This window comes from Talpa europaea (assembly GCF_964194135.1).
Source record: "Talpa europaea genome assembly, chromosome: X".
NCBI lineage: Eukaryota > Metazoa > Chordata > Mammalia > Eulipotyphla > Talpidae > Talpa > Talpa europaea.
Genome location: NC_140081.1, coordinates 56,677,979 through 56,692,813, shown reverse-complemented (window position 1 = coordinate 56,692,813; position 14,835 = coordinate 56,677,979). Strand labels below are relative to the sequence as shown.

General features: G+C 37.2%; 1 protein-coding gene across 1 annotated transcript in view; it reads right to left on the bottom strand.

Annotated features, from left to right (window-relative positions):
- Positions 1 to 14,835, bottom strand: part of PCDH11X (protocadherin 11 X-linked) — a gene marked incomplete at both ends in the record, with an annotated part of 239,886 nt that overhangs the window by 121,345 nt on the left and 103,706 nt on the right. Inside the window, one exon of the mRNA XM_084258947.1 lies at positions 14,131 to 14,211. Coding sequence (XP_084115073.1) covers positions 14,131 to 14,211 — 81 coding nt within the window. The remainder of the gene's footprint in view (positions 1 to 14,130; positions 14,212 to 14,835) is intronic.

The following is a 14,835-nucleotide window of genomic DNA, read 5'->3' as shown; positions in this document are numbered from 1 at the left end:
AAGAATAGGAGAGTACTATATCTACAAGTTAAAGAGCATTTATAAAAGAATTCAGTACCTAACATCATACTTAATGAGGAAAGACTAATGTTATTCCTCTATAATTAGAAGCATGGCAAAAAAAAAAAAAAGTCTATACAGCACTCAATAATACTGGAATTTTTAATTAAAGTAACATTGTTTTACAACACTTTATATGATTCAGAGGTACAGGTTCACACCTCTTCAGATGTATGTTACCATACCACATCTACCACAAAAGCACCCATAGTTCTCAACCACAGTTCATTGTACCTCCTCCACATTTTATTTGCCATTCTTGTCCTCCTCAACTGATAGCCTCAGTTTTGCAGTCGTATTTCCATGGTTTGTTTTTGGTTTGGTTTTCCCTGACTCTTTGTTTTCTTTCTCTGGGTTCCAATTCTGAGTAAAATCATCGCTCTTTTTTTTTTTAAGATTTATTTATTTATGCATACAAGAACTGGGGCACAGGCCAGAGATGCAGGGGATGAGAGGATTCACCAGAGCAGAGTGTGGAACAGAACAGGCAGACTGACAGAAACACATGCTGAAGGGAACAGTGGGTGAGTCAGGAGAAGCCTGCTGCGCCATGTGGGTAGCTCCCTGGTCAGGGATCAAACTCGTGGCTGCAATGGCAGTGGATAGCCTCATAGGTTGCGTCTTAACCTCTTGCACCACCAGGGAGCCCTGAAACCACCCTTATTTGTCTTTGTCCTTCTGTCTTATTATGCTTAGCATGATCCCCCTCCTCTTCCATCCATGTTGTCACAGATGCCAAGAGTTCATCTCTATTTTTATAGGAAAGTCTATTCCATTTTTTTTTTTTAAAAAAGATTTAGGGAGTTAAGATGGCAACATGGCGGCGAGGAGACGCTGCAAGTAAGATCTCCCATTAAAAAAAGTTAATAGGGAGGAAAAGCGGCAGGTCCCAGTGAGAACTGGGACACGGAAGATAAACGGGTGACTCCAGCAAACTACCCGAAGAAGAAAGTTGCCGTAAAAGAGGACCAGAAGGGAGGAAAGCGCAGAACCCTGCTCCCCTCCCCCGCCCCCAAAGTCAGCACTCAGCAAGCGGGACTGTGAGTGGAAAGGAACTATTTCAGCCACCACACCCCGTGAATGGGAGCTGTGGAGAATCCTGCAGGATTCGCCGTGGAGGTGAGCTCCAGGCGCCATTAAAGAGAGCCCCCCCCACCCAGGAGGAGACCAGCACCAGCACAGAGCCCTGGGCCGCCCGGTAAGCTTGCGCGGAAAAGCAGCACGCTGGACAAGCAAATGCGGATCGGAATCGGGATTGCGCGGAAAAGCAGTGCGGTTGAAAAGCAAACGAGGATCCGGATCACAGCTGCCCAGGTCCCCGGGCCTGCTACCTAGGCTTGCGGGGAGACGCGCGGAGGCCCTCACTGAGTGAGCAGGAACCAGGCGCCCAGGCACAGGAGCGGGATTCAAAAGGCGCCATTCCCGCGCCACTGAACTGGGCTACAGCCCGCGTCCTGGAACTGAGGGCTTTGGAACTGAGACCTGGGGCACGAATTAGGGGTGTGGGTTCCCCACGACGGTGGGGCACAAGGCAGACACAGCACCCCAAAGCCGTTGAGGTTTACCCTAACATTCCCACTCTGTTCCCTGTCCCACGAGGTGGAAAATCAGCTCCCCAAGGGCTCTAGGAGAGATCTCTGGCGCCACCTAGCGACTTGAAACCAGCAGAGGCTCCTGGAGGAGCCAGTGGCCAGCTGGGGAGTTAGCCCACGCCATCCCCTTCCAACCAGTAGTCTGAGCCCACAGGGGGAGCGAGCACCCACAGCCGGGGCAGACCGGGCGCGCAGAAGAGTGTGCCTGAGACCGGACGCGCAGGGAGTGTGTCCCACATCACCATTTTAGAACAGGGACATTTCTTCAGTAAAGGCTACCTGCAGAAGGCTTCCTCAGGAGCCAGAGGTGAGCGGGGGAAGTTCGCCCACGCCAGACCCCCTCTGGCCTGCAGTCCAAGCCCAGAGGGGGTACAGGAACGCACCGCCGGGGCAGACCAGGCGCACAGGGGACTATGTCCCCACATCGGCATTTTAGAACAGGGACCCTTCTACAGTAAAGACTGCTTGAAACTGACATATGGCTCCTGGAGGAACCAGAGGGGAGCAGAGAAGCTCACCCAAGATGCCGGCCAGTCCCAACAACACAGTGTCCCAACACATACGGCAAATTAGAAAACAGACAGTAGGGAGTAGAAGAACCACACGCAACCTAGCAACTCCCCAGGGAAAAAGCACACCACAAAAAGAAAACCAGCCCCCAGATTGCAATGACAGTAACTTGGAAGAACTTCTGAGCCTTCCAGAAAGAGAATTTAAAATTGCCATGATTAAAAAACTGACAGAAGTCATAAAGGAAAACAATGATAAGGGAAAAATAATCAACGATCAGAAGAATGAAATTGAGTCCCTAAAGAGGGAAAACAATGGTCAGAAGAATTAAATTGAGTCCCTAAAGAGGGAAGTAAAAGAAATGCAGGAGATCAAAGAATTAATGGAAGAACTAAAGAACTCTGGGAAAAGCAATGAAAGCAGAATAGATGAAATGGAAGAACGAATAAGTACTCTTGAAGATACAGAAATAAAAAGAACCAAAACAGAAAAGGAAAGAGAAGTACGAAGGAAAAAGAACGAAGAAAGACTTCGGGAACTATCTGACTCCATGAGGAAAGGAAATATAAGAGTTATAGGAATACCAGAAGGAGAGGAGAGAGAAGTAGGAACAGAGAAAATATTCAAAGAGATAATTGAAGAGAACTTCCCAAATGTGAAGAAGGAGCTGAAAATTGATATACAAGAAGCAAGAAGAACACCAAACTTCCACGACGAAAGGAAAAACACAGCAAGACACATAATAGTAAAGCTCCCAAGAATCCAGGACAAGAAAAAATAATGAATCTGGCAAGAGGGAAGAAACAGATAACATTCAAAGGAAAGCCAATCAGGCTGACATCAGACTTCTCCGAAGAAACACTGCGGGCAAGGAGAGAGTGGAGGGACATAGTCAACAGACTCCAAGAAAACAGATGCCAACCAAGAATACTCTATCCCGCAAAGTTCTCCTTCCTCTTTGAAGAAAGAATATTGACCTTCCCAGACAAACAGAAACTCCGGAATTTCATTACAACTAAACCCCCACTCCAAAAAAATACTACAAGGAGTCCTAAAGCCAGAACCTCAGAGGGACGAATAACAATGAAAGAAGGCCAAAAAAAAAATTTATTAAAAGAATAAATAAATAAAATGAAAGGAAAGAAGGGAATGGAGGCATCACAGTCCCAGACTTCAAACTATACTACAAAGCCATAATCATCAAAACTGCATGGTATTGGAACAAGAGCAGACATACAGACCAATGGAATCGAATAGAAAATCTAGAAATAAACCCACAGATTTATGGTCAACTAATCTTTGACAAAGGAGCAAAGATATATGCATTGGAACAAAGAAAGTTTGTTCAATAAATGGTGCTGGGAAAACTGGGTCGCTACATGCAAAAGAATGAAGCTTGACCACTACCTCACACCATACACAAAAATCAACTCAAAATGGATTAAAGAACTAGACATAAGACCTGAAACCATAAAATACGTAGAAGGAAATATAGGTGAAACACTACGTGATTCGCACATCAAAGACATCTTTACAGACACATCATCCCAAGCAGTGATAGTGAAGGCAAAGATAAACAGCTGGGACTACATCAAATTAAAGAGCTCCTGCACAGCTAAAGAGACAATAACAAAAACAAAGAGAAACCCCACCAACTGGGAGAACATTTTTGCACCCAACACTAATGATAAAGGACTGATCACAAAAATCTGCAAAGAGCTGATGAGACTCAACAACAACAAAGAAAATAATCCAAGGATCATCAATGAAAGAGGAGAAATCACAACGGACACAGCAGAAATCAAAAGAATAATCAGTAACTACTATGAACAGTTATATGGAAACAAGTTTAATAATCTAGAGGAGATGGACAAATTCCTACAACTCTACAATCACCCAAAGCTAGATAAAGAAGAAATAGAACAACTAAACAGACCAATTACAATTAGCGAAATTGAAATGGTAATCAAAAACCTCCCCAAAAACAAAAGCCCAGGACCTGATGGATTTACAAATGAATTCTACCAAACATTCAGAGACGAATTAATGCCTATCCTTCACAAACTCTTCCAAAAAATTGAGAATGAAGGGACAATACCAAACACGTTCTATGAAGCCAACATTACACTAATACCAAAACCGAACAAGGACAACACAAAAAAGGAAAACTACAGGCCAATCTCCCTAATGAACACTGATGCAAAAATCCTCAATAAAATTTTAGCTATCAGAATCCAACAATGTATCCATAAGATAATTCACCACAACCAAGTAGGATTCATTCCAGGGACACAAGGATGGTTTAACATCGGAAAATCAATCACCGTTATCCAACACATCAACAAAAAGAAATATAAAAACCATATGATAATATCAATAGATGCTGAGAAAGCTTTCGACAAAGTGCAACACTCATTCATGATAAAAGCCCTTGAAATTCTTGGGATAAAAGGAACATACCTCAACATCATAAAGGCCATCTATGACAAGCCAACAGCCAGTATCATTCTCAATGGTGAAAAGCTGAAAGCAATTCCATTAAGATCTGGAACAAGACAAGGATGTCCACTCTCACCACTGCTTTTCAATATAATACTGGAAGTCCTAGCCAGGGCAATAAGACAAGAGAAAAACATCCAAGGAATCCAAATAGGAAAAGAAGAAGTCAAACTATCACTATTTGCAGACGATATGATATTATACATAGAGAACCCCAAAAACTCCACAGAAAAGCTAATTCAACTCATCAATCAGTTCAGTAAAGTGGCAGGATACAAAATCAACACGCAAAAGTCAGTAGCCTTCCTATACACAAACAATAAATCTGAAGAAGAAGAAATCAAAAAAACCATCCCTTTTGTTATTGAAACAAAAGAAATCAAATATTTGGGAATAAATCTAACAAAAGAGGTAAAGGACCTATACAAAGAAAACTATAAAACACTGTTAAAAAAATAGAAGAAGACACAAAGAAATGGAGAGACATCCCCTGCTCATGGATTGGAAGAATAAACATTATTAAAATGGCCATCCTACCAAAAGCAATATACAGATTCAATGCTATTCCAATCAAAATTTCAATGTCATTCTTCAAAGAAATAGAACAATTATTGATGAAATTCATATGGAATCACAAAAAACCCCGAATAGCCAAAGCTCTCCTGAAAAAAAAGAAGGGAATGGAGGCATTACACTCCCAGACTTCAAACTATACTACAAAGCCATAATCATCAAAACTGCATGGTATTGGAACAAGAACAGACATACAAACCAATGGAATCTAATAGAAAATCCAGAAATAAACCCACAGATTTATGGACAACTAATCTTTGACAAAGGAGCAAAGACTATGCATTGGAGCAAAGAAAGTTTGTTCAATAAATGGTGCTGGGAAAACTAGGTCTCTACATGCAAAAGAATGAAGCTTGACCACTACCTCACACCATACACAAAAATCAACTCAAATGGATTAAAGAACTAGACATAAGTCCTGAAACCATAAAATATATAGAAGGAAATATAGGCAAAACACTACGTGATCTGCACATCAAAGACATCTTTACAGACACATCACCCAAAGCAGTGATAGTGAAGGCAAAGATAAACAGCTGGGACTACATCAAATTAAAGAGCTTCTGCACAGCAAAAGAGACAATAACAAAAACAAAGAGAAACCCCACCAACTGGGAGAACATTTTTGCACCCAACACTAATGATAAAGGACTGATCACAAAAATCTGCAAAGAGCTGATGAGACTCAACAACAACAAAGAAAATAATCCAGTCAAAAAATGGGCAGAAGAGCTAAAAAGAAACTTCTCTGAAGAGGAAATGCAAATGGCCAACAGGCATATGAAAAAATGTTCAACATCACTTGCCATCAGGGAAATGCAAATCAAAACTACCATGAGATACCATCTTACACCAGTGAGAATGGCACATATTAAAAAAACTAGCAACAACAAATGCTGGCGAGGGTGTGGAGAAATAGGAACTCTTCTGCACTGTTGGTGGGAGTGCAAACTGGTCCAACCACTGTGGAGAGCTGTGTGGAGATTTCTGGATCTACTAAACATAGAGCTTCCATATGATCCAGCAATTCCACTCCTAGGTATTTACCCAAAGGACACAGAAACATCAATTCCAAAGAACACCTGCACCCCTATGTTTATAGCAGCACTGTTTACAATAGCTAAGCTTTGGAAACAACCCAAATGCCCAAAAATAGATGACTGGATCAAGAATATGTGGTACATATATACCATGGAATATTACTCAGCATTCAAAAAAGATAAACACATGCAATTTGCAGCAACATGGATGGCGCTGGAAGGAATCATGCTCAGCGAAATAAGCCAAAAAGAAAAAGAAAAATACCGGATGGTCTCACTCATAGCAGGAATCTAGAAAACTTAAATAAGGGACCAGGAAAATGAATAACTATAAGAAAGTGAAAATCAAAATCAACAAAAAACTATGAACCAGAGACACTTTTAGGGGGGCGGGGGCGGGAGGGGAGGGATTGGGGTCACAATGGGGGGGATGCAATTGTATTGGAATATAACAATAAAATTTATAAAAAAAAAAAGAAAATAATCCAGTCAAAAAATGAGCAGAAGAGCTAAAAAGAAACTTCTCTGAAAAGGAAATGCAAATGGCCAACAGGCATATGAAAAAATGTTCAACATCACTTGTCATCAGGGAAATGCAAATCAAAACTACATTGAGATACCATCTTACACCAGTGAGAATGGCACATGTTAAAAAATACTAGCAACAACAAATGTTGGCGAGGGTGTGGAGAAAAAGGAACTCTTCTGCACTGTTGGTGGGAGTGCAAACTGGTCCAACCACTATGGAGAGCTGTGTGGAGATTTCTGGACCTACTAAACATAGAGCTTCCATATGATCCAGCAATTCCACTCCTAGGTATTTACCCAAAGGACACAGAAACATCAATCCAAACAACACCTGCACCCCTATGTTTATAGCAGCACTGTTTACAATAGCTAAGCTTTGGAAACAACCCAAATGCCCAAAAATAGATGACTGGATCAAGAATATGTGGTACATATATACCATGGAATATTACTCAGCATTCAAAAAAGATAAACACATGCAATTTGCAGCAACATGGATGGCACTGGAAGGGATCATGCTCAGCGAAATAAGCCAAAAAGAAAAAGAAAAATACCGGATGGTCTCACTCATAGCAGGAATCTAGAAAACTTAAATAAGGGACCAGGAAAATGAATAACTATAAGAAAGTGAAAATCAAAATCAACAAAAAACTATGAACCAGAGACACTTTTAGGGGGGCAGGGGCGGGAGGGGAGAGATTGGGGTCAGAATGGGGGGGCTACAATTGTATGGGGAATATAAAAATAAAATTTATTATTTAAAAAAAAGATTTATTTATTTATTTTTATTTATTTATACAAGCACTGGTTACAGTCAGAAGCGCGGAAGAGTGAGAGAATTCACCAGAGCCAGAGCGGGGAGGAGAGCAGGCAGAAGGACCGAAGTATACTGCTGAGGGGAGCAGCGGGCGGCAGGAGAGGTCTGCGCGCCATGCGGGACCCTCCTCTGGTGGCCGGGGAGCAGCCGGGGATCGAACCCACGCTGCAGAGGCTGCAGGCAGCTTCGCAACCCAGCGCTCAACCGCTGTGTCACCGGGGAGGCCCTATTCTATTTTTCTTTATCCAGTGATATGCTGATGGGTATTGAGGTTATTTCCATAACTTGGCTATTGTAAATAGTGCTGCAATGAACAAAGGAGTGCATGGATCTCCTTGAATTGGTGTTTTTGGATTCTCAGTTAGATACCTAGTAGTGGAATTGCTGGTTCATATGGTAAATCTATTTTTAACATTTTGACTAACCTAAAATTGTGAGAGCATTCCATACATCTCAGAAACATAAAAATTAGGTTGAGCTTTGCTTTCTTCCAAAGATGTGGAAGTTTAACTTATTGTAGAAAAGGCATTTTTCAAAATATATGAGCTTCCCATAGATAAAATCATGGGATTAACTTGGTTTCTTCATGACAGTCATGACTATGAATAAAATACCTGCTTCTTGAACCTTCCAATTTTACATTGAATCTAAGAAAGCACAACTAAAGGGATTGGATGCCTGCTTATTGAACATATATAACTTCTTTAGAATTATTTGTATTAAAACTAATAGCAATTCTATGAATATTGTATAAATATCTCCATGTAACACATATGGAATCAAATTCAAATACTTTATCACCAGCTCCAAGCTTCAAACATAGTTAATGAGATACCAACTAACTTGTTTGAGTCTTACTACAAAAAGAATCAAATAATATTGTTGCCTGAATATGAGTATTTAATTGTTTAAATATCTTTCCTACAGAATAAGTTCCATAAGTTCAAAACCTTTGACTTCTAAAAGTTAGTCCAAATTTATCATGTCTCCCCCTTGGGCATTCTAACCTCTGGTGACAACTCTCTTTTGAGGATGTCACACCACCCTGGAAGTTGCTCTATCTCTAACTACACCTATCCTATTCCTGATGCTTATTCTTCTCTACAGTGGCCTACACATAATTCTCAATAAACTTTACTTATGAGCCCACATAAAAAAAAAAGTAATGAAAAGTAATGAGATTTCAGCACTTTGATTTCAGTGTCACCATAAAGGTTCATCTGTGATTACAAAAGCAAATTATTTGGCTTGAATGCTAGGCATTGCTAGAGGATTTCTATGCAGGCTGACAAGTTTAAATTCACATTTTATGTGAAGAAGTGATTTATAAGGTAAAAGTATATATCCAAAATTTATTTCTTCCTTATATTTTATAAACTGAGAAGCTGTATTTTTATACATTTGAATGACCATTGAACCCAGTGGTGTTTAAATTCAATATATAATTTTTACTATAAAATCCTTATGTAATATATATTAAAATCATAGTTAACAAGTTTTTAAAATATCAATTGTCAATAATGTATAGTGTAAGAGCTCTAGAAGGATGGCTCCCACCAGTATGGTCTGTATTTATCCAATGTGAGTGCTCACTAAACTTACAGCCATGGACATAGAAGCCATTTACGATGCTGCTGAGATTCACTAACATGCCATGGGGATCACTAGAATGTCAAGCAATGCCTGGGATGTGTTTTCATTGAAGAAATATTCTTTATTAATAAATAAGAATGGAAGGCAGTGTATGGTTGAAGAAATATCAAGGATTATAGAATAAAAATATTTATGTTTAAACCTTCCCATCTAACATTTACAAGGTGTGCAATGCATTATTTAAGCTTCTCTGAGTCTGTTTCCTCAACTAAGAAAATGATATAATAATATCTATACCTCAAGAAAATTATTATAAAGACTGAGGAAAAGGAAAGAATTACTGTATGAATTCTTGTGTGAATTACCTTGTGTGATGTTTTTAGTAATCACTTAAAAATGAAAGTTATTAATGATTACAAGTAAAGTACACCACTAAAGGTCAAGGATAATGGCTAAATCTTAGGACTTTAGTCAGAGAACAATGTTGAGTATTTTCTGTTTCTAAAGTTAAAAGCCCTGTATTTATATATAATACCACAACAGGACATATTGATTTTTTAATATTAGGTGGCCTGTGTGTAAAGAGTATGTCTAAACTTGGTTTGATATTATAAGATCTTCTGCAAAATAACACTTCAATATAAAAATAATCTTCAAAAATTTTTTGGAAATGTTTTGACCTCAGATCTTTCCATGATAATAGTTAACTTAAATTTTATAGAATATGCACTTTACCCTAAAATATAGAGAAATCAAAACAACATGAACAAATACGGAATTTCTAACCAAAAGATAACTGCTTTAGACTTTGAGGAAAACATGAATTATGAAGTCTGTGGCAGTGTAGTAATCCAATACTATACTAATTAAAAAAAGTAATAGTAAATATAAAAAAAGAAATAAAAATTGTTATAAGGGTAATAGCTTGATTTTATTTTTTAAGCATCCTTGTTTATTTTCTCACAATATAGGGTTTCTCCCCTCAATCGTGATCATCATAATTTTTCCACCACCAAAGCACCCATATTCCTCCACCATATTCTACTGTGCTCTCCTCTCCCACTGTATTTTACTCTCCTTATATCTATGGTAGAGTAGTCATAGTCTGACTTTGTCTGATCCTTTGTATGGTTTCTCTAGTTTACACATATAAGTAAAACCATCCAGTATTAATTTTTCTCCTTCTGGCTCACTTTATTTAGAATAATCCCTTCCAGCTCCATTCATGTGGGCATAAATGTCATGAGCTTATCTTTTTTTGATTACTGAGTAATATTCCATTCGATATACATACCACATCCTTTTGATTTATTCATCTGCTTAGGGGCATTTATATTGCTTCCATATCTGGACTATTGTAACTAGTGCTACCATAAACACATAGGAGTACAGGCTTTCTTTCAAATTAGAGTATGGAATTAGTATATGGAAAGAACTATGGAGGTTACTAAAAAGACTATAAATGGATCTACTATATGGCCCAGCAATCCCACTCCCACTCCTGTGTATCTATCCAAGAGTACAAAAACAAGGACACATGCACACACACACAAAAAAAAAATTTGATTTAATTATTTTCATTTTATCATAAGCTAGATTTTGATTCAAAAGATAAATAAAACATTAAAAACTTTGTTTTTGATTTTTAAGACAAGTGTATATCTTAAAAGTTTTATCAATAGTATCATCTATCATGAGACAGAAATTGGTAACTAAAGAAGTTAATCATACATGTGCTATGGAAATTGTTTTCAGTTTCATGACACCAATGAATGTGTTCTCAAGATAGCTCTACTTCTCAGGAAGAAATATCCAAGGGGTCTTTCCAAGTAGACACATATTGAAATTAATTTAAAAAATGTTCCCCGGTGGCGCAGCAGGTTGAGTGCTGCGCTGTGAAGCTGTCCACAGCTTCTGCAGCTGCGGGCTCGATTCCCGGCCAACCAGGGAGAAACCCACATGGTGCAGCAGACCTCTCCTGCCTCGCCCGCTGCTCCCCTCATCAGTGTCTTCGGTCCATCTGCCTGCTGTGCTCCCCACTCTGTCTCTGGTGAATTCTCTCACCCTCCAGCGCCTCTGACTGTATCCTAGTTCTTGTATAAATAAATAAATATTTAAATATATATATAAAAAATAAAAAAATGCTGCTTAAGTATAGTTTAATATATGATGATTGAATTATGCATAGTCAAGGAAGGCAGTTTTCTTGAAGAATCTACTTTTTTTTTCCTTGCAAGAGAAGCAAATCACTATTATTGACCCTCAATTAAAAACCTACATTTCTTTTTGATGTTGTTTTATTTAAGAAGAAAGAAAGAAAATAAAACTTGCATGACTTACTGTTTGAGTAATTGTTCATTATCTAGAATATGAAAGCATTATGAGAACTGGTTTTACTTTATAAAATTGATTAGTTAAACCCCTATAGATATCTTCTCTGGGCTATGGTATTATATAAGATTAGTGTAGCATTCCTCCAAGTGAATTTACTGTTAATATACTGAACTAGTGATCCTGGTAGCCACTATTCCAAGATTACCAGACGATTCTTTAAAACTGGAAATTCTTAAAGTCTATCACCTTCCTCATCCTACAGAAAGATTTTCATGAAGGATAAACATAGTAGATTAATTACTTCTAAAAGTTGCTGGTTTTCTGACTGTTTCAATGCCTCATTTCAAAACCTCATATTCATTATGGTCCCTATGTTTTATCGTCTTTTTTATTTTCACTCCAGAATAATAAAGGTGCCATCTTAACTTTATCACATGCAAGTGTATACAGGTGTGCTAGTTAAATAGAATATTATGTTAGCTTAACACCAGAAAGAACTTCCTGTTATGGAAGGGGAAAATATGAGTCATTACAAAATACTATATGACCAAAAAAGTTAGAATACCATACAACTGGCACATGTAGACAGCATGTGCAGTGTTGGATAACAACCATTTTTAAGTAGCTGTTTCCCCTGACTACGACAAGGTACTAGGATATTAGTTACAGCGAATTTTCATGACTCTATTGTATATTGCAAAGGTGTTCTGGGAGATTTGATTTATTTTACAGTAGCATTTAAGAATCACGTTAATTTTTAAAAATTAAGGTATGTACCCCAGTTGTGTACATAAATCTTTGCTAAATAATTGAATAAAAAGCTAGAAGAAGTAGACTTATAGGCTATTTCTTATTTGGGGATTAATATTTTCATTTTAATATTCTTCACTCAAAAATACACTAAAAGATTTCATGTTTCACAGGTTAATTAGTTGAAGAACTGACTTATAAGAAGACTGAAATATATTATTTGTTACTGACTGACCACTGGTTTATAATTCAATGTATATTTAGGGTATAGAGTCATGTTTCTATAAGTGTATGTACCAAACAACACCATGACCAAAGTTCTAGTACGATCCATGCAATAACTTGTCGATAATACAAATGCACATTATATCACCTTACAGTTCACCAATTTTCTCCATGAATCACAGGTGTAAAGTTTGAAAATCAGCTTGAAATTTGGCAAAAACCACTAATTCAGACATGTGTAATTTAAAATTTGTAAGAATTTTGACAGTTCCTAGCTTTAGTGTACCTTTATTTAATTAATCATTTCTTCCAACAGTGCATCAATTAATTTTGTAGCTCTTCCAAAGTACATAAATTAACTCTACAAAATATTCTGTTATTACAGAACAGATGGCTTTAAATTTTAGAAAATCATATAAAATAATAAATAACAGACAAATGTGATACTCTTTTCATTCCATTTCTGTTGTTTTTCTAACACCACAGATACGCATTTATCTACATTTTCTAAATTTAAATTTTTTATAAAAAATAAAAAAAATTGAAAATATCTCAAAAGAGGACAACTGATGGCTATTTGGCACCCACAGGTCAGTTTAAGGATTTTTACTTATTAATAGCAAGTTATCAAGACATAGAAGTACAAATAGTCTACAAATGTTTAGACACTGGTGTCCTCACTCCACTCTAAAAGTTCAATTAGGGCCTTTACCAATAAAAAATTTGATTTCATTTTTAGTCATATTTTAAGCGTCCCTGGTTTAAAATAATTAAAAGTAGATTATTTAAAAGTAACTTATAATTAGATTTTTTAAAAATAAATTCTAATTAATTTTAAAACAAACTGCTCTATATTACAGTAAACCACAAATTTAAGTTGTAATTAAAACATCAGTTCTATTTTTTTTTAAATCCACGATCTCAGAACTAGACATTGACATAAGTGGAATAGACAATTATTTACAAAATTCTTTTTGAAAAATGCTTGTACCTGGTCCTACAAATAAATTAACTCCACTAGTATTATATCACACCAAGAGAAAACATGTATTTACTAACACAGTTTCACACTAGAGTTCATCAGAAAATCACCTAACAAAACTTAATACAACACATACTGACAAACACGAATTGTTGAAAAGAAAGCTGAAGTTCAAAAATGGAAGCATTTTGATAAGCCTACCAAGACTTAATACATAACCTGACTGCAGTTTCAACCTTCCATGTGAATATAGTCTTAACTAGTCAGTATAGAATTTTCTTGCCAGCATCAATGCGGTAATCTTTGCAATTCCTCAAAGGAAGATGAGATAATCTCCCACAAGACCTTTATTCATTCCCTATAGGTAGGTTATCTAAGCCTGAAATAATTCCCTCTTCCCTTATCTTTCCCTATTTCTGCCTATAGAACCTTTTATTTTGCACAATTTTTAAAATCACATTTTTATTTGCTTGTTGGGACACTCTCCCAATTCATGAATTGTTTAATAAAGTCAATTAGGTCTTTAAAATTAGCTTGGATGGATTTTTCTTAACAGAATATTTCTTACACATTTTTGAAAATCAAAGAAAGAGAATTGAGATGAATTATCAATGTTTCCCTTCATACCTGTGGTTGGGAATGAGTCCATATCTCCACAGTTGTTGACTCTTTCTTGGGGGTACAAGATTGCAAAACTTCCTTCATTGGCTTCATAAGGGGAAAAAAAAGAAGCATTTTTAAGATGTTTGTTAAAAGTAAAAAGCATCATACATTGTAAATAGAATATATTTTGAACACAGGTAAATCGAATAGTGTTTTAGTAAATTATACCTTTCCAGACATCATAGTCATTGAGGACTTATAAAGTGTCAGAAACATCTTTATATTTGGAGATCAACAAAAATTCCTTTCCGCAAATACCATACACCCAGTGTTGTATTTAAGCCTCCCATTAAACAATGGAATTCTGAAGGACAATGCAAATATTGAAATGGCTGAAATTTAAGATAGAAAGACAATACTGTAGGGGAGGAAAAATATTTTCCCCCTACTCTTCAGTGAGACATCTCTGCAATAAAAGACAGATGTTAATAATATGTATACCTCCTGCAGGCATAGGAGAAACCCAGGAAAACTAAGTGACTGTATAAAACGTACCAGTTCCCACCTTAAATATTAGTTTAAATATTATCCCAGGCTAAAAACAAAAGATGCCGAGGATGGAGGAAGCAAGTTATTGGAGGTTATCAACCAAAGTTCTGCAAACTAAGGTAAGGTTGTTACACAGATTTAAGTTCTTTCTTTCTTCCTTGATAAATGTTTCAACAAATT